Source organism: Oreochromis aureus, linkage group 5, assembly GCF_013358895.1.
Source record: "Oreochromis aureus strain Israel breed Guangdong linkage group 5, ZZ_aureus, whole genome shotgun sequence".
Taxonomy (NCBI): Eukaryota; Metazoa; Chordata; class Actinopteri; order Cichliformes; family Cichlidae; genus Oreochromis; species Oreochromis aureus.
Window position 1 is genome coordinate 21677559 of NC_052946.1, and position 17787 is coordinate 21695345.

At 41.2% G+C, this 17787-nt stretch overlaps 1 protein-coding gene across 1 annotated transcript in view; it reads left to right on the forward strand.

Moving 5' to 3' along the window:
• LOC116322244 (inter-alpha-trypsin inhibitor heavy chain H3-like) overlaps positions 1-5741 on the forward strand; it is a 37795-nt gene extending 32054 nt beyond the window's left edge. The window contains exons 19-22 of the mRNA XM_031742276.2: positions 103-271; positions 3401-3549; positions 4871-4955; positions 5060-5741. Coding sequence (XP_031598136.2) covers positions 103-271; positions 3401-3549; positions 4871-4955; positions 5060-5174 — 518 coding nt within the window. The 3' untranslated portion in view covers positions 5175-5741. The remainder of the gene's footprint in view (positions 1-102; positions 272-3400; positions 3550-4870; positions 4956-5059) is intronic.
• The last annotated feature ends 12046 nt before the right edge of the window (positions 5742-17787 follow it).

The following is a 17787-nucleotide window of genomic DNA, read 5'->3' on the forward strand; positions in this document are numbered from 1 at the left end:
TCTTTTCAGTGTAATAAAAACTGTTGTTTTTCTTTCCCATTGTTACTTTCATATGAAAACTCCAGTTTGTGGTATAAGATGAGCATTTCTCTTTTCTTCTAGAACTGTCTGTAAATGGTGAGCTTGATTCAGTTACAAATGGAGGCTTCAGCAGAATTTTCATACACGTCAAAGACAGCCAACATGTTGAGATCGACACCAACTGGGTCACTGTACGAGATGGACAGACAGTGACATATTACACTGGACAGGATCACCTTACAGCTGGAAGGTGATGTTGTATTATCATGGTCGAGACTCATGATCTCAGCAATAAGCACAGATGTGTGACCTTTTTCACCTGTGTTACCAAGATTTACACGAGACTGTCTATCTCAACACCTGTCAAAATTAGCTGACATCTCTGAGGCTGAAACCCCTAAAGAGTTTTTTTTTCCTTTTTGTATTGATTATTAAGTACATGAGATGTTATTTCAGTAAGGACAGATCATTTGAAAGCATGGTAATTCATTGAAGTATGAATATGAATTAAAGGCTATTTGGTGATTAGACATAGTGTAACAGATCAGAGTCCTGACACAGTGGCGTGTCTAGAAAATTTTTGTTGGGGGGGCCAGGTAGGGGCACAGATTTGGAGAAGGGTGGCAGATGTAATTTGCAGATAATGTTAAAAAAAAATTCTACCAACTGTTAACCATAATTCGATAACCCTGTAAACCTAATAACCGAATGCGCTTTTGACTCTTATTAGAATGAGGTTTTAACCACTACGGTGCAAAGTTTTTAGATACTGCGCTGATGAAGTAGAAAAGATACAATCAGTGCTTTGTCAGTATTTATTCAGCATTCAAGGACAGCAATATTTGCATAGTATTTTTACTGACATATAGTGCACATATGTTTTGGGCCAAAACATTTTTGAATATTAAAATACAAACATTTTTAACATACAATTGCCAAATTAGCCAATGCAAAACTTTATCTGCCTATTAAAAAAAGAAGATAATCTTCTCACAAACTGGTGTTTGATTTTGAAACAGGAAAAAAGTGGGGAAACAAATAAAAAGACTAACATTTGAATAAAACCTGAAAGCAAGTAAATACTTTCTATGCTGCCTTATGGTAAACTTTGGTAATATTGATGTATAAAGAACAACACTGGCTGATGATGAAATACAGTCAGCTGGCATGGTGACACTGCCAGTATTAACCTGCAGGGCTGGACTGGGACAAAAAATCAGGCATTTTGACTACAATACCAGGTATTAAAGCCATAAAGCCTTTGAATGAAAACAAATTTCTATAAATTTTACGTCAGATAAAAACTTTGTTCGCAAGATTCAGATAGTTATTTAATAACAGCTAGACATTTTAAATGAGAATAAGAAAGAAAAGTATTTCTTTGTGCCCCCCTTCTCCCTGTTAATGCCCTACCTGGCCCCCTGGCATAACTTTGCTAGAAAAGGATCCTGGTGTTGTTTGTCTCTCAGAAACAGCTCATAACTTCCCTTCAACTCATTCATGTGACCTAAAAGGTAAACCTGTTTTTCCATCACCTGTTCCCTCTCACCACGTATCCAAACCGACATCATGACCAGCAGCTTTTACAGCTGTGGCTCCAGCAAACATCAGCTGATACTAGAAATTAATATTAAATAAATTCTAACAACAGCTGATCAAGCTTAAAGGTGCTGCTGTTGTTTAGCGCGACATCCGCCGGTTTCCTCTTTCTGGCGCAAAGTGGGCGATAAACAAACAAGAGAGAAAAGCTGATCAGCTGATCATTGATCAGTTTCATGATTGAAGTAGCAACAGGAGAGGGAGGGGGAGAGAATGAGAGGAGAAGAGGCAGCTGTGCAGGAAAGACACAGAATAACTCCAGCTTTGTGTCTTTTTTTCATTCTAGCTAAAGTACGGGACAAACTGCGTCTCTCTAGCTCAATATGAAATGTGTAATATTTTCTCTGAATGAGGGACCATTCCATTTTTTAAGGAGCCGTTGGCAACTCTACAAACTAACCTTATGAATAAAATAAAGTTCAACATCAGTTACATCATAGCACCCACCCAGCTGTATAGAAACTCCGTCATGCTAGCTAGTACGCAGTAAACAGTCAACACAACAAAAATAAACTCCACCTAAACTTGGTTTATATCTGACCCAGATAGACTGCAGGTCATAACTTCTTACCTGAAGTTCAGTTCACCTGACACTCGGACTGGCGGCTGCCTCGGGTCTCTCCTCCTGCCTCCGTTTCCGAATCTGTGGAAGCTACACCATAGCCACCACCAAACAACTGAGTTATTTTTACACATCGGCCAGCTCCACCTCCAATCCACCACCTCTCATTGTTCATGCCGTTACAAAAAAAAAAAAAAAAGTCATCAGCCCACCGGGCAAATGCCCGGTATGCCCGATGGCCAGTCCAGCTATGTTAACCTGTTAATCTTTCGCCGAAAAACCTGTTTTCTGCAATGCTGTCTTTCATGCTTGGCTCTCCTACCTTTGCTAACATGACGCTCATAGCGCAGAAGCCGATGCTGCATTCACTTACACTCGGATATCTGAGCTTCACTGTGAAAACATAATCGTATATTTGATATTTCATTGACTTTTATTGTTTTCGCTTTGGGGTGGCACCTGGGGTGGCCAGTCTGGTTGGGGGGGTGGCCTGTGCCCCCCCAGGCCACCCCGCTGGACACGCCACAGTCCTGACAATGTTAGGAGAGAACATGCTAATGGTGGCTGAGGTAAAGCAATTGGAAGAGGTGGGTCACATGAAGGAGTCCAAAAGGCAAAATGATAAGAGGCTGTGAGATTTAAAACACACAGAACAGAGATTAGCTGTCTCAGAGAAGGAAAGCAAGAACATGATTGTTTCTCACATGAGTGCATTTGAGTAAAGCCCAAATGCACAAGAATACAGGCAGACGAGTGCATACAGATCTTTACTTTTTATGCAGAGGTAGACTGCAAGCCATAGATTTACATTTACTTATAGACTTACGTTTACTTATTAGAAACCAAGCCAGCACAGTGTCAGATTGAGGACCTGTCCAGGGTGTACCCCAACTTTCAAGGATAGGCTCCAGCTCCTATCACAGCTCTTCCCAGGAAGAAAGTGGAAGAAAATGCATGGATGGATGGAAATAATTATTTGTTCAAGCCATGGACTGAAGAATGAAAATGGCAGGGGCAGACATTAAGTAGAGTTTGTCATGAATTCACTGTCATAAATTCATTTTTACAAAAGATGCTAACATTAAAGGCTCTGTACTTTATGCACTACACTGCTGTTTAATCAGAGCAGGCTAAATTCATCCAAGTAGCATGATCTGTGCAGGTGCCTTTAACCTTTATACATTTTTTAAAAAGTTGAGTAACTCCATGTTTTTCCAGTGTGACAGTGATTGTGCGCAACAACGAAATAGATGTTGCCACTGGAGACATGCAAATGGTCATCATAGTTCATGAGAAGAATGGCCAAAAATTATTTTGGCCAGTTTTAAGACAGCATCCCTCGGACAACAATGCTGAAGGACTTTTAGGTGAGTGAAAAGCTGTGTGTGTGTGTGTTAGTGATGTGTAGGTCGCGAACGAAACAGCTCTTAGTGCCGGCTCTTTGAAGTGAACGAAGCAAGTTCTTTCACCCTCTCTCTCTCCCTTTTTTCGGCTTCACTCCGCACGCGAGCCTTGTGCTTGCGCTGGGAAGAGGGGAGAGAAAGAGAGAGAAAGAGAGCCAGGGACAACAACGTCACATTAGAAAGGTATAGTAATCATCCACAACTATTTTCAGTTGCGGATGATAAAGGATTCAGAAAGTTTATTCATGCAGGACTATATGACAGAGAATCTACATCTTCTTTTTGTTTTCATAGTTTTTCATGTTTATATTTAATTGTGTTGTGATTTGCAGTGTTTTGTGTTGTTTGACTTTAAATTTGTTTAAAAGGAAAAAGCTGAAAATTTAAATAGTTAAAAGTTGAAATGTAAATAGTTGCTTTTTGTATTATATGATTTATTTATTACATTTTATTTGGAGTGAATAAATAAAAGTATATTTACGGTGGCCCCTAGAGATGAAACACGTACGAACTCCAAAACACCTACAAACTCCGAAGCACGTACAAACCCCAAAGCACGTACAAACTCCAAAACACATAAAAACTCTATAGCACGTACAAACTCCGAAGCACGTACAAAACTCCAAAACACGTAAAAACTCCAAAACACGTAAAAACTCCAAAACACGTACAAAACACAACAAAAGTGCTGCAGAATGCTAGGTGCAGTGTTGAGCTTTTGTTACCTTGTGGCTACACAAGCCAGGAAGTACCAACGACCGGATTTGGTGTGTGGTAGTAGCAGGTAAATGAACATTTTTTTTAATTATTTGAATATATATGAGTGCTTGTGTATAAATACACAAACAATACACATATGCTTTCAATTGTGTAATTTAAGTGATCTAGGGTAGCTCTGTTTTGGAAGTTCACTTAATGCTAGAAATGTGTTTTGGAGTTTGTACATTCTTTGGAGTTTGTACGTGCTTTGTCTCAAGGGGCCACCATATATATTTATATATAAATATATATAAATAAAACCATGTTTTTTTACATTAGTAATTCTTTTTGTGCATAATTTTATATTGTTGTTAATAATAAATTAATTAAAGCAACAAAACAACCTGAAGAGCCGGTTGGGAGCCGAAACAGCCGGCTCTTTTTAGTGAGCCAAACCGAAAGAGCTGGTTCTCTAAAAAGAGCCGGAAATCCCATCACTAGTGTGTGTGTGTGTGTGTGTGTGCGCATGTGTGTCCTTGCTGCATTGGCTATCAATCTTAGCTCTTGTCTCACTCTCTCTTTCCAGCTGTAGAGGCTGCAGTTTATGAGGAGGTACAGCAAGCTCCTGTCAGAAAACTAAAGATTAAAAACCAGGAGGCAGATGTTACTGGGTATATTTTCTTTTCTTTTTGTACTTGTGTTTTTGTTCTTGTTTTGCTTTAGAATTCAGCCATTTCTACAAAGTTATATGATCTCTTTATTCTTTCTTTTGTAGGGAGATGGTTGTTGACTACAGCTTTGCTTCTCCTGTCACAATGAACTGTTGGCTCATGTCTGCTGACTCTGCCCTGCAGAGACCACTGTCCCAATTTGTGATTACACAGCTTTAACTGGCAAATATGTTGATTTATTTGAAAAATCTTTTCATTTGAAAGGAAAACAAGGCAAAAACATATATTGTTTCTTTCCATCTGTTTCCAACATGTAGAAATATAACTGTAATTGTGCTGGATCTAGTGTCAGACAGCATTACCAATTAAAAATAACATATACATAAATCAGGATTTATGATTACCACCATCTGGCATTAACATAGCGTCCAAAATGACACAAATGCAGTTGAGTTGACAATAATAAGCATACTTCTACACCTTTATTTTTTAAATTCGTTGAAAAATGTAAATTTTATAAGTTTAAACTACAGTAATTATATTGTTATAGCTAAATGTTAATCAGCTTTGCTGGCTGATCTGGAAGAGAGTTGGATTGTAGAAGGTTTGCTTATAAATAACAATTTCAAATATTTCTGAATCCTGGTTAAATACCCCAACATTGAGAGAGAAAACTTTTTAAAACATTTCTTCTGTTTTGTCTTTTGCCTCAAACTGCAAATGACATGTAATGAGGCTGACTTGATTCAAGGATCTCTGACAAATATAATGCTGTTATTTTTCTTGCATTATTTCATGACTTCCTCAGAACAGTTTATGGAATGGATATCAAGCGAAAGAATCCAAACTATTCCCTAACCTTGTTTGCGAGCTCTTCTGTACAACAGCTGTAAGCCCCTCCTGCTGTGGAGGTTGATGTACAAGAAATTCAAAGCACGCCTCCCATGAACCACTGGGAGGAAGTAGGTCAAATGCCATGGCTATGCTGCTGTGCAAAAGTCTTGAGCCACCCTTGTTTCTTTGAAGTTTTCATTTGGACATTGGCTCCCTTTTCGCTCATTTACGTCCAGTATTACTTGACTATTTGCAAGGAAATGCTATATATTATATATATAGCATTTCTTTGCATTATATTTTTCTATAGCCACTTAACACTGACCTATTCCTGCATAAGGAAGCGCCTAACTCATGAAACAGTTTAGAACCCATTTGTAAATTGTAATACCTTTCTTACTAGTAGCATGTGGCACAAACACATAACTTCAGCCAATTTCTTTAGTTGAATCTATAAAAGGTGCCAATGATAACAATGTGACAGGTGGGAAAAAGTATTTTTCCACCAACAAGCTGATTATCAAAGAGCTATTAGTTGAAAATGCATATCAGTGCAGTGTGTCCTTAAAAGCACTGGGGGAAACACAACAAGTAGTGGACAAAGATGAAATGGCAGGCCTAAAACGAATATCTACAGCAAATGAACACTATCTGAAAGTCATGTCCTGAAGAGCTGCATCTGGCCCTGTTCACTAAAGCCTCATCAGAAACGGTCTCAATGGAAGGGTGGCTGTCAAGAAGCCATTCGTGAGACATTCCATCATGCCAAATTACATAAGAAGTGGACTGAAAATCAGTGGGAAAATGATATGGTATGAAGTGATGAGTCCAAATGTTGGTTCAAAATCTCAATATGAAAAAAAGAGGTCAGAAAAGAGGAACAATCAGTATTTTGATGTTGTTGATTTTCTTTGTACGAACAAACAAAATTACAATCAAATTTAGACGTGCCTCTGACCACGTGTGCAAACAAATGCAGTGGAATTGGAGATTTCTGGTATAATTTCACCCACTTTCCAATAGTATAGAGGTTGAAGCTCTGGTAATCCATTTGTCAACACAGTAATAATGTGTTGCTGGAGCTTCAACCTCGTATGAACAAATAAAGGCCTGGCTGTCATAGGAAAATCAAACACAGGTTTAAATGATGACTACTTCTACTACTGCAACTACCAGTGTAGGGACTAATGCGTTATTAAGTAACGCGTTACAGTAACTATGTTATTATTGTGGTAACGAGCACGGTAACTAGTTATTATGCCAAAATCAGGAACGCGTTAATCGTTACTGGGATTTAGATAGGGTCGTTATTCGTTACTTCGTGTGTTGCGTTCGACTTACCTCGAAAAGCGGAACACGGACCTGTGAATAATGTCACCCTCAAGTAACCGGCATTCTGGTTAGCCTTGTCCAAGAAGTCGGGATTCCAATATGGCAATGCCCTTGAAAACGGTTGTTTTGCTAGCCCTCTACAAAAAGAAATTACTACTAAACACACATGCAGCCATAGCTGGACTCGGTGGGCCGATGGTGTGTGTAGTTTATTTTCGTTATGCTGACTTTTTACAGTCAGTTACAATAACTCGTACTGCGTACTAGCTAGCATGACGGAGTTTATATACTGCTGGGTGGGTGCTATGATGTTACTGATAGTGAACTTTATTTTATTCGTAAGGTTAGTTATTAGAGTTGCCAACCGTCCTGTAAAAAACGGAATCATCTCGTATTCAGAGAGAATATTACGCGTTTCGCATTGAAGTGAAAAGAAATGCGATTTGTCCCGTACTTCAGCTACAATGAAAAAAAGACAGCTGGACTTGTTATGTGTCTTTACACTGCAGCTGTCTCTTCTTCTCTCATTCTCTCCCCCTCCCTCTCCTGTTGCTACCTTAATCATGAAACTGATCAATGATCAGCTGATCGGCTTTTCTGTCCTAAGTCCCATCTCTCTTAATGTTTATCGCCCACTTTGCACCAGAAAAAAGAACCCAGCGGAGGTCGCGTTAAACAACAGCAGCATGTTTAAGCTTGATCAGCTGTTGTTAGAATTTAGTTAATATTACTTTCTACTATCAGCTGATGTTTGCTGGAGCCACAGCCGTTAAAGCTGCTGGTCATGATATTGTTTGGATATCTGGTGAGAGGGAATCATGAAGATGAAACAAGGAGATGTCCTTACTGAATCATCAGAGCTGAACAGGTGATGGAGAAACAGGTTTACCTTTTAGGTGACATGAATGAATTGAAGGGAAGTTATGAACTGTTTCTGAGAGACAAATAACACCAGGATCCTTTTTTTTATGTAGCTGACAGCTGGTAACTGTGCAGGGGCGGGTCTAGCAAAGTTTTGCCAGGGGACCAGGTAGGGCATTAACAGGGAAAGGGGGGCACAAAGAAATACTTTTCTTTCTTATTCTCATTTAAAATGTCTCGCTTTTAATAAATAATTATCTGAATCTTACAACCAAAGTTTTTATCTCATGTAAAATGTATAGAGATCATACATATACCAACACGACAGTGTACATCACTGTCACAACGGCGTTTGTTTTCATTCAAAGGCTTTATTACTTTTCCTATAATACCTGGTGGGCCGGTCTGTAGTCAAAATGCCTGGGCCGATTTTTTTGTTCCAGTCCAGCTCTGGGCACGACACGCAGTGAATTAATTTGAGAAGGTGCATTCAGAAGTTTGCAGATGGCACAGCCATCATGGGGTGTATCTGGGATGATCAGGAAGAGGAGTAAAGGAGTCTGGTGAGAAACTTTGTCACATGGAGTCACACAAATCACCTGCAAATCAACACTTCAAAGACCAAGGAACTGGTTGTGGGCTTCGGGAGGTCCAGAGCAGGTCCACTGCCAGTTCAGATAGAGGGATAGGAGGTGGAGGTGGTCAACACATACAATTACCTTGGGCTGTGGGTGGACAACAAACTGGACTGGTCATGCAACACAGAGCACCTGTATAAAAAAGGCCAAAGCCGACTGTACTTCCTCAGAAGGCTGAGATCTTTTAACATCTGCAGAAGGCTCCTGAGGATGTTTTACCAGTCGGTGGTTGCAGGAGTACTGTTCTATGCTGTGGTGTGCTGGGGGAGCAGCACAGCAAAGAAGGACTCATCCAGGCTGGAAAAACTGATCAGGAAGGCTGGCTCTGTGGTCGGCATGAAGCTGGACACGCTGGTGACCAGTGATGGGAATAACGGCGTTACAAGTAGCGGCGTTACTAACGGCGTTACTTTTTTCAGTAACGAGTAATCTAACTAATTACTATTCCTATCGTTACAACGGCGTTACAGTTACTAACAAGGAAACGCGGTCCGTTACTATTTTTCAACAAACAGACGGTTGAAGCTGTGATCAGCTTACCGCATCTTCTGGACGCTACAGCTTTAAGCAGCTGCGCGCTCCCGCGGACGCTAATCACGAGCACTGTCCAGCACAACACCTGGAGCTCAGGGGGCAAAACAATCACATGAGTGCTGCTGTTTGACTGAGGAAGAATAAAGTAGTCGTGGTAAGCCAATCACATGACCACTTAAAGACAAAGCATCAAGGTGATATATACCAGTTTATAAATTGTGTCGATAGGCCACGTAAAACCAGAGTCATGATAAACAAGATATACGCGGCGTTTTTTCCTCAATAGTTTCGCCACGTTAGCGCTAGCAAGCACTCTCTCTCTGCTTATGAGCAAAAAAAAAAAAAAAAAACAGGGGAAGTTTTAGGAGTGACGGCGAGAGAGAGAGAGAGAGAGAGCAGGAAAAGAGAGAGAGCGAGTTTTGAGATTTGTGACGTTTAGCGTGTTTGGAGTGTGTAGTTAATGTGTTGTCTTGTGTAGTTAGTGTGTAGTGTTGTGTATAGTTTTGTGTTGTGTGTCAGAACAATGAGGCGACTGCTGTCTCCAGGTAGAAACAGGAGTGATACACCTGCTGCTGTCAGACCTGCAGGTATCAGGCTGTGATGTTCTCCTTAAAGGTGGACAGAAATTATGTTTTGGAGTGGCATCATATTGAAGAACAGCTGATTGTTCTGTAAATAGTTTGAAATGGTTATTTAAAAAAAGGGTAAAAGGTAAATGGATGCAAATAACTTTGTTGTCTGCAAAACTTGTGCATTGGATTTTAAAATTGACAATTTATATTTGCATTTGAAGTTATGAAATATGATTCATTGAACATGTTTATGGTTGTTACAGTAAAAATATAACTTTTTCTACTCTGATTTTATGTTTTTTGTCTGATTTTAGATCAATTCTGGTTATACAGTATGACAAAATGAGAACATAACTGTAAATTCAGGCACGTGAGGTTGTGCTAAAAAGAATGATACCAAACAAGGCAAAGTAAATAGTTTTTAAAGGTAAAATGTGGAGGGAAAATCAAGAGTAGTAAAAAAATGGCCAATTATACTCTGGATGCCAGAGGGTTAAATGTTCTTTGTTTTTTTTTAAAGTAACGCAATAGTTACTTTTCCAAGTAATTAATTACTTTTAGAATATTGTAACTGAGTTACTAACTCAGTTACTTTTTGAAGAAGTAACTAGTAACTATAATTGAATTACTATTTCAAAGTAACTTGCCCAACACTGCTGGTGACAGTGGCAGAGAGAAGGACACTAAAAAAACTGCTATGGACAATGCTGGGCATCCTCTGCACACGGCCATAAACAACCAGAGTAGTCTGTTCATCTGTTCAGTGACAGGTTGTTTCTCCCAAAGACAAGAACCAACAGACTTAAAAACTCCTTTGTCCCACACGCCATCAAACTGTTGTGGGTCGGGCAGGTAGGGCATTAACAGGGAAAAGGGAGCACAAAGAAATACTTTTCTTTCTTATTCTCATTTAAAATATCTCGCTTTTAACAAATAATTATCTGGATCTTACAACAAACGATTGATAGATTGATACATATATACGACAAGACAGTGTACATCACTGTCACAACAGCGTTTGTTTTCATTCAAAGGCTTTATGGTTTTCCTATAATGGTGGGCCGCTCTCTAGTCAAAATGCCCGGGTCGATTTTTTGTCCCAGTCCAGCTCTGTATGCAGCTCATCTGCAGTCTAGAGTTGCCTACATCTTCCTACTCGGAAGGCAGAATTTCCGAGTTCTGAGTACAATCGAAAGGACCACGACTGCAGTTTTCCTGTTGGGTGTAAAAAGCGCATGTGATGCTGTGACGTAGGCTAGAATCATTGGCGGCAGTCAACGACGGTCCAGGCACAGAATTTCTCTCGTGGAAAAATGCACATTATTTTTTCCTTTCTGTTGGTAGGTGGCACGGTGCACTTATGGCAGGATAGTACTAACATGTAAGCAAGCTAGAAGACTGGCAATCTTGCTGGGTATCCAGTTAGGGAAGCAACACATTAACAAGAGAATTCTGAGTAAAACCAAAGTTAGTTTCCCTAGTAACTAGTTACTTGATCTTCTTACTTTCAACATATTCCAGTATCCTTTATCTTATCTCTTCTATAATTGATGCCAACAGGCTAAAGGACATTTTGCATAAATCACTGAGAGCAAGTTCAGATGAAAAAAAAGATTTCCCAGCATGCACCTCTGCCACAACTTTTCCGAAAAGGCAGCTATGTTAATCAGTGGAGTGTAAAATTAGCAAAAATTTGCAGAAGGGAAATCACTTATTAAGAAAAATGTATACAGTACAAAAAGTTAGACTTTGGTTCACAATAAAGAATCATGGCATATATGTTATATAACATACAGCCTAACTCATATAATCTGTCAACTTTAACTTGAATACTGTGAGTATAAATATTCTGTTCAATGTGTAGAGGCTATTTTATTTGTGTTGTTATGTTATGTTGACTGGACTCTTCCTGTTTTTATAGGGGGGACTGCCCTGGCCTCTCCTCATTAGGATGTGTGGCCTTATTTAGTTCGTTGATCACTTATCCACATCTGTCCAACCTGGGTGATGTGTCCAGGACTAACCAAGAAATACAGTGACATATCTAACTCCTAAAGAAAAGTTTAAGCAGTCTCTTCAGTCTTTTTAATCTTTGCACCGATTGGTGCTATTTACTAAGGTTTTTTACTCCAACAAGGCTAGAGTTTTCTTTGTTATAAGCTAAGCTATAAAAGAAAGATTTATATTCACTGCTGCACACATTTAACTGTGAAATAAGTTAAATAACTCAGAGTAAAACGAAGGTTAATGTCTTTCCTATGATAGAGTATTAGGCCACATTAGAGCTGTTATTCATTCTGTCTGTCTGTCTGTCTTTCTTTCTTTCTTTCTATCTTTCTTTCTGCATTGCATGCTGTGGTGGAGGAGCGTGTAGTGAGTCTGACTGAGAGATTGAGGACTTGTTTCTAACTTTACTTTTCTGTCTGTTATGTCTTTTTTCCTGATATTATAGTTTTGATTTTATAGTGTGCGTGGAATTGAATTAAGTGTTACTGATTTTGTTGATTGCGTAAAACCGCAAAAAATATTTCTCCTATCAGAAAACTGTCATCAGGCTGCAAATCACCGCTGTTAAAGCATGTTGTCTCACACAGGCGACAGGTTCTTATTATCCTAAATAAAAAGGATGAAGACCTTAATCTAGTGTTTAATGTGCGAGTAGATGATTTTGACTATAACTTATATGTGACTTTGGGCGCATTGGTGTGTTTTGGGTGTGACAAGGTTGGCCATTTAGTTCGAACATGTCCTGGAAAAAATGTTCCTGCAAATAATTTAAACTCGGGTGGAAGGAGGGGAAAAGAGGCAGGGAACAACAGAAGCCAGAGATTCAGGGAGCAATGAATTAAACGAAACAGGAGAGCAAGCTTCTGAGAAACTTGGTCGGACAGCAGCTGAAGTGCAGGAAAAGCAGACTACAGAAGAAGAGAATGTAGAGCAAATTATCCAAACTCAAAGTCAAATAGTGATAGATACACAGGAAAATCGGGAAAATAACACAGGTGTAGTGAAGAAGAGTTCAGGGAAGTCTCAAGAAAAGAGAACAACTGCAAATGAAGCAGAGGACACAGAAGGTGGTCAGATGCTGTTAGTGGAGTCCTTTAAAGTTTCTGCCAAAAAAACAAAATCTGAGAGTGTAGCTAGCTCTCAAATTGAAAATGATGTTACAGATAAAATGGAGTTGGGAAGCTCAGGACAGAATCAGGTAGAATCTGATAGTGATATGGAAGAAGAGGATGAAGGTTATCCACATAGCAGACATTTTTGGCCTGGATCTGGTGTCAAGCTGGCACTGCTGGCTGACTTCTGGCATGGTAAGTGGTATGTCATCTAGATATGGGCCAGGCCTGGCGTAGATGGCACAGTTTATGTGATGGCATGCCACATCTGGCCCGATTGTGGTTTGGTTTATGTGGCCCAGGTTCATAGAAAACAGGTCTTCCCCGGATCCGGCATCAAGCTGGCACTTCTGACTGACTGGTGTCATGGCAGGGTGTATGGATGGATGGATGGATGTCAACCAGATGTGCGCCACCTCTGGCAAACCTGATCTGGCCCACCAAAGGGCTGTCATTCTTTGCGGTATGTGGGCCATATGTAAGCACTTTTTTTTATCCTTGTGTCTTCGGTAATGAATGACTTCAGAGTTTCTACTTTGAACCTGAATGGAGCCGGAGATATGAGGAAGAGAGTTAGTGTGTATGAGTTAAAGAAACTGAAGCACTTAAATGTTAATGGTCCAAGATGTCACAGTTCTGGGTCATTTTGACCCAGCTTTTTCAGTTTCTTGTATTTTGGTATATTTCTGTATTATGATTTATGTTCTGGTTCTTTAGTTGTGCCATTTTGATTATTATTCTAGATTTAGTTCAGTGTCAGTCTGCGTCTTCGTAAATTGTTTCTTGTTTCCTGTTTTACTTTGAAGGTTCCTGTCTGATGTCAGTGTGTTCAGTTTTACTTCCCCCTGTCTCGTTAGCCCTAATCTCTCCCAGCTGTGTCTTCCTCCTGTTTCCCATTCCATGATTACTCCCCTGTGTATATAAGCCCTGTTTTTTCCTTTGCTCTCTCTCGTGTCGTACCCTCACTTTCACTGTGTGATCTGTTTGCCTGCCCGCCCGCCCGCCCGCCCGCCCGCCCAGGCCTGCAGTCATGACAGAACGACGCGACCACAACCTGGACCCAGCGGACTTGTCCCGGGAGTGTGATCTCTCCCGCATCCATTGTCTAGTCAAGCAGATTTCCCACACAAAGGACGCTAAGGTGATGGCGATTGGGATTAACACGATTGAAGCGATCCTGGAATGGAATCCTCATCTGCGTCAGCTCGGAGGATTTCGGGGCTTGATGGACCAGATGCACAAAGCCCAGGTGGTGTTACAAGCTCGGGAGCTCACAGCCTTTGCCCGCTGCCAGTATTCTACACTATAGCTGCCACTCCTATAGCAGTGGTAATGTAGGGAGCTCACCGCAGAGTTTTCTGCTGCGCAGCGGCATTCGCCACAGGGGAGAGGCATTTCCACACCGCGGCCACAGGATTCCACTACATGCCGCTCAGGGCTTAATTCGCCTGCCTCGTGTTTGGCGGCAATGTGGTCACAGGATGAGGACGCCTGCCTCCGCTGGAAGGTCCGAGGGGCCCGTTCAACAGCCTGCCTCCGTTGGAGGGTCCGAGGGGCCCGTTCAGCAGCCTGTCATCACTGAGGGGCCTGAGGAGCCGCTTCAGTCGTTCATCATTGCTGAAGGGTCGGAGGAATTGCTTCAGCACCTTGTGTCCGCTGACGGCTCAGCCACCCCCTGCATCTTCCGCACCGTTGCCTGCAGTGCCTCCACCTGCTCCATTGCCGGTGGCTTCCACACTGTCGCCTGCGGTACCACCACCTACGGGACATTACTAAAGCGTGTGATAGGAGCACAGTCTTTAGTTGATGTTTGGAGGGAAATGCACTGTTGGAGTCAAATTGTTAAATGCTGTCATAGTTCAAGCAGCATGATAAAAGACATTCCTTTGTCTCTGACCACCAGCCAGTCTTTGGTGGGGGAGGCTATAGTGTTTTATTATAGGGACATCCTATCTGAAGGTTCTGTTTTTTGGTTGGTAAACTTCCTGCTTTTATGATCCTTTTGTGGGCAGGAGGTCACACAAATGCACCCCCAAAGACAAACACACATTCTCACACATGCATACACACACACACACACACACACACACACACACACACACACACACACACACACACACACACACACACACACACACACATACATATACACACTCACACATACACACACGTGCTTACATGTGCACACACATACACATATAGTGCCTTATCTTTTAGAACCATAGGGGGGGTTTACAATGGGAGGTGCTTGTGTGTACTGTAACTGTTTTCAATAAAAGGCGGCAAGGACGGCTGTTTATTTGATGCTAGCTAGGAGACAGGTGAGGAGTGTTTAGCTCCAAGAGCCTGGTTCTGACCAGTCTCCCTTGCTAGCAAGTAAAAGCTGTTCGTCTTGTTTCCTTCGTTAACAGGAATAAGTTTCTAAACCAGCAGGGCTTGTGAAAGCGCAGACCCAACATAATAATAATAATAATAATAATAATAATGGATTGCATTTATATAGCGCTTTTCGAGACCCTCAAAGTGCTTTACAATTCCACTATTCATTAACTCTCACATTCACACACTGGTGGAGGCAAGCTACAGTTATAGCCACAGCTGCCCTGGGGCAGACTGACAGAAGCGAGGCTGCCATATCGCGCCATCGGCCCCTTTGGCATCACCAATAGGCGGTAGGTGAAGTGTCTTGCCCAAGGACACAACGACCGAGACTGTCCAAGCCGGGCCTCGAACCGGCAACCTTCCATTACAAGACGAACTGCCAACTCTTGAGCAATGATCTCCCCTAAGCCACGATTGCCCCTGCACAATAAAGAAAGACAATTTATGTGGGCTAGGAGTAGGGAGAATTTTTTTTATCTGCAGCTAGATTAGACAGAATATACTGTTTTAGACATCCTTTTGGCATTTTCAAAGAGTGTAAAATACATTCTATTTCTTTCTCTGATCACGCTCTCGTTTCTTGTAATGCTTTTGTTGCAAATCTTGACCATAAGTCTGCTTACTGGCATTTTAACACTGCTTTGTTATTAGATGCGAATTTCAAGACGGCGTTTAGCTTTTTCTGGAGAATGTTTAAATCTAGGAAAGATGATTTTATGTGTTTAAAGCAGTGGTGGGATCGGGGGAAAACTGAAATCAAAGAATTTTGTCAACAGTACACTGTCAATGTTTTTTCGGATGTGGAGACTGAAGGTCTCTGGAGGTGTCTGCAAATTCCACAGGAAATCGAGGTTGCTTTGCAAATCTCAATTCTAAAAAGGCCTTGTTGGCTGAGCTGGGCTCTAAAGCGCAGGGGGCACTGGTTCGTTGCAGATTTCAAAACCTTTCTCTGATGGACACTCCTACGAAGTTTTTCTTTTTGCTGGAAAAACAGAAAGGACAGAGCAAGTTCATACATGGTTTGAAATCCTCTGCTGGGGATCTTTTGACAGCAGATGGTGACATAAGGCGGGTTCTGAGTACTTGGAGAATGAAGAGACGTTTAATGCCTTCTGCAGTGGTCTCCCCAGAATCTCTGAGGATTTCACGAAGGAGCTGGGGGAGCCTCTAACAATGACTGAAGTCCTTACTGCTTTACAAAATATGCAAGGTGGGAAGGCCCCTGGCATAGATGGACTCCCAGTTAATTTTTATAAAGCTTTTTGGTCTGACCTTGGTATTGATGTCATGGAGGTTGTTTGAAGAGAACCTTGCTGATTGATCTTTACCTCAGAGCTGCAGGACGGCAGTTCTAACACTGTTACCAAAGAAAGGTGATCTCCAAGATATTAAGAATTGGAGGCCTGTCTCTTTATTTTGCACTGATTATAAAATACTGGCAAAAGTGCTGGCAAACAGACTGAAGAACGTGATGGATCAGGTTGTCCACCTAACACAAACCTACTGCATGCCAGGCAGTTCTATTGTCGATAATGTGTCATTAGTTAGAGATTTTTGAAAGTCTCCAGTTCATTGGGTTATGATATTGCTCTGATTTCTCTGGACCAGGAAATGGTTTTTGACAGAGTATAGCACCGATACCTCTGGAGTGTGCTAGAAAGGTTTGGTCTCGGATCTGGTGTAATTGCTAAGATTATGGTTTTGTATGAGGACATTGAAAGTGTACTGAAAAGAAATGGTCGTTTGTGTAAACCTTTTAAAGTAACTAGAGGCATTAGGCAGGGCTGTCCACTGTCGGGTATGTTATATGCTCTGTCTATCGAACCAATGTTGCACAGTGTGAGGTCATCCATTACTGGGTTGTTTTTATCTGATGTCAATATGTATTTTAATTTGTCTGCATATGCTGATGATGTTATTGTTGTTGTTAGGAGTCAGCAAGATGTCAATAAGTTAGGAATGATTGTTGGGAACTTTTGCAGATTTTCAGCTGCACGGGTGAATTGGGCTGAGAGTGAGGCTCTGGTGGTGGGTGATTGGCTTACTCGGCTCCCCGGGTGGTTTGAAGTATATGGGTGTGTATGTGGGAGATGAGGATACAGAACGTAAGAGCTGGGAAGGGGTGGTGGGGAAAGTTGGGGGAAAATTGGAAAAGTGGAGGTGGTTGTTGTCATATAGAGGGAGAGTGTTGATTATAAATAACTTGGCCACTTCAGTCTTTTGACATCGATTAGCTTGTATAGAACCCCCTCCTGGTTTGCTACATGACCTTCAAGTTTTGTTGGTTGATTTCGTGGACAACTGGCACTGGGTACCCCAGGCAGTACTTTTTTTGCCCAAGGAGGAAGGTGGACAAGGATTGGTTCACCTAGAGAGCAGAACTGCTGCTTTTAGATTACAGTTTGTCCAGAAATTCTTGACGGGACGAGAGGAGGATGTTTTTTGGGGATGGGGGCCTCACTGTTCTTATTGGACTGTCATTCATTGCTTTCCTATGAAATGCCAATGTTTGATAGAGATCTGTTCAAAGTTTGGTCCACTTTCAAGTGGAAAAGACTTG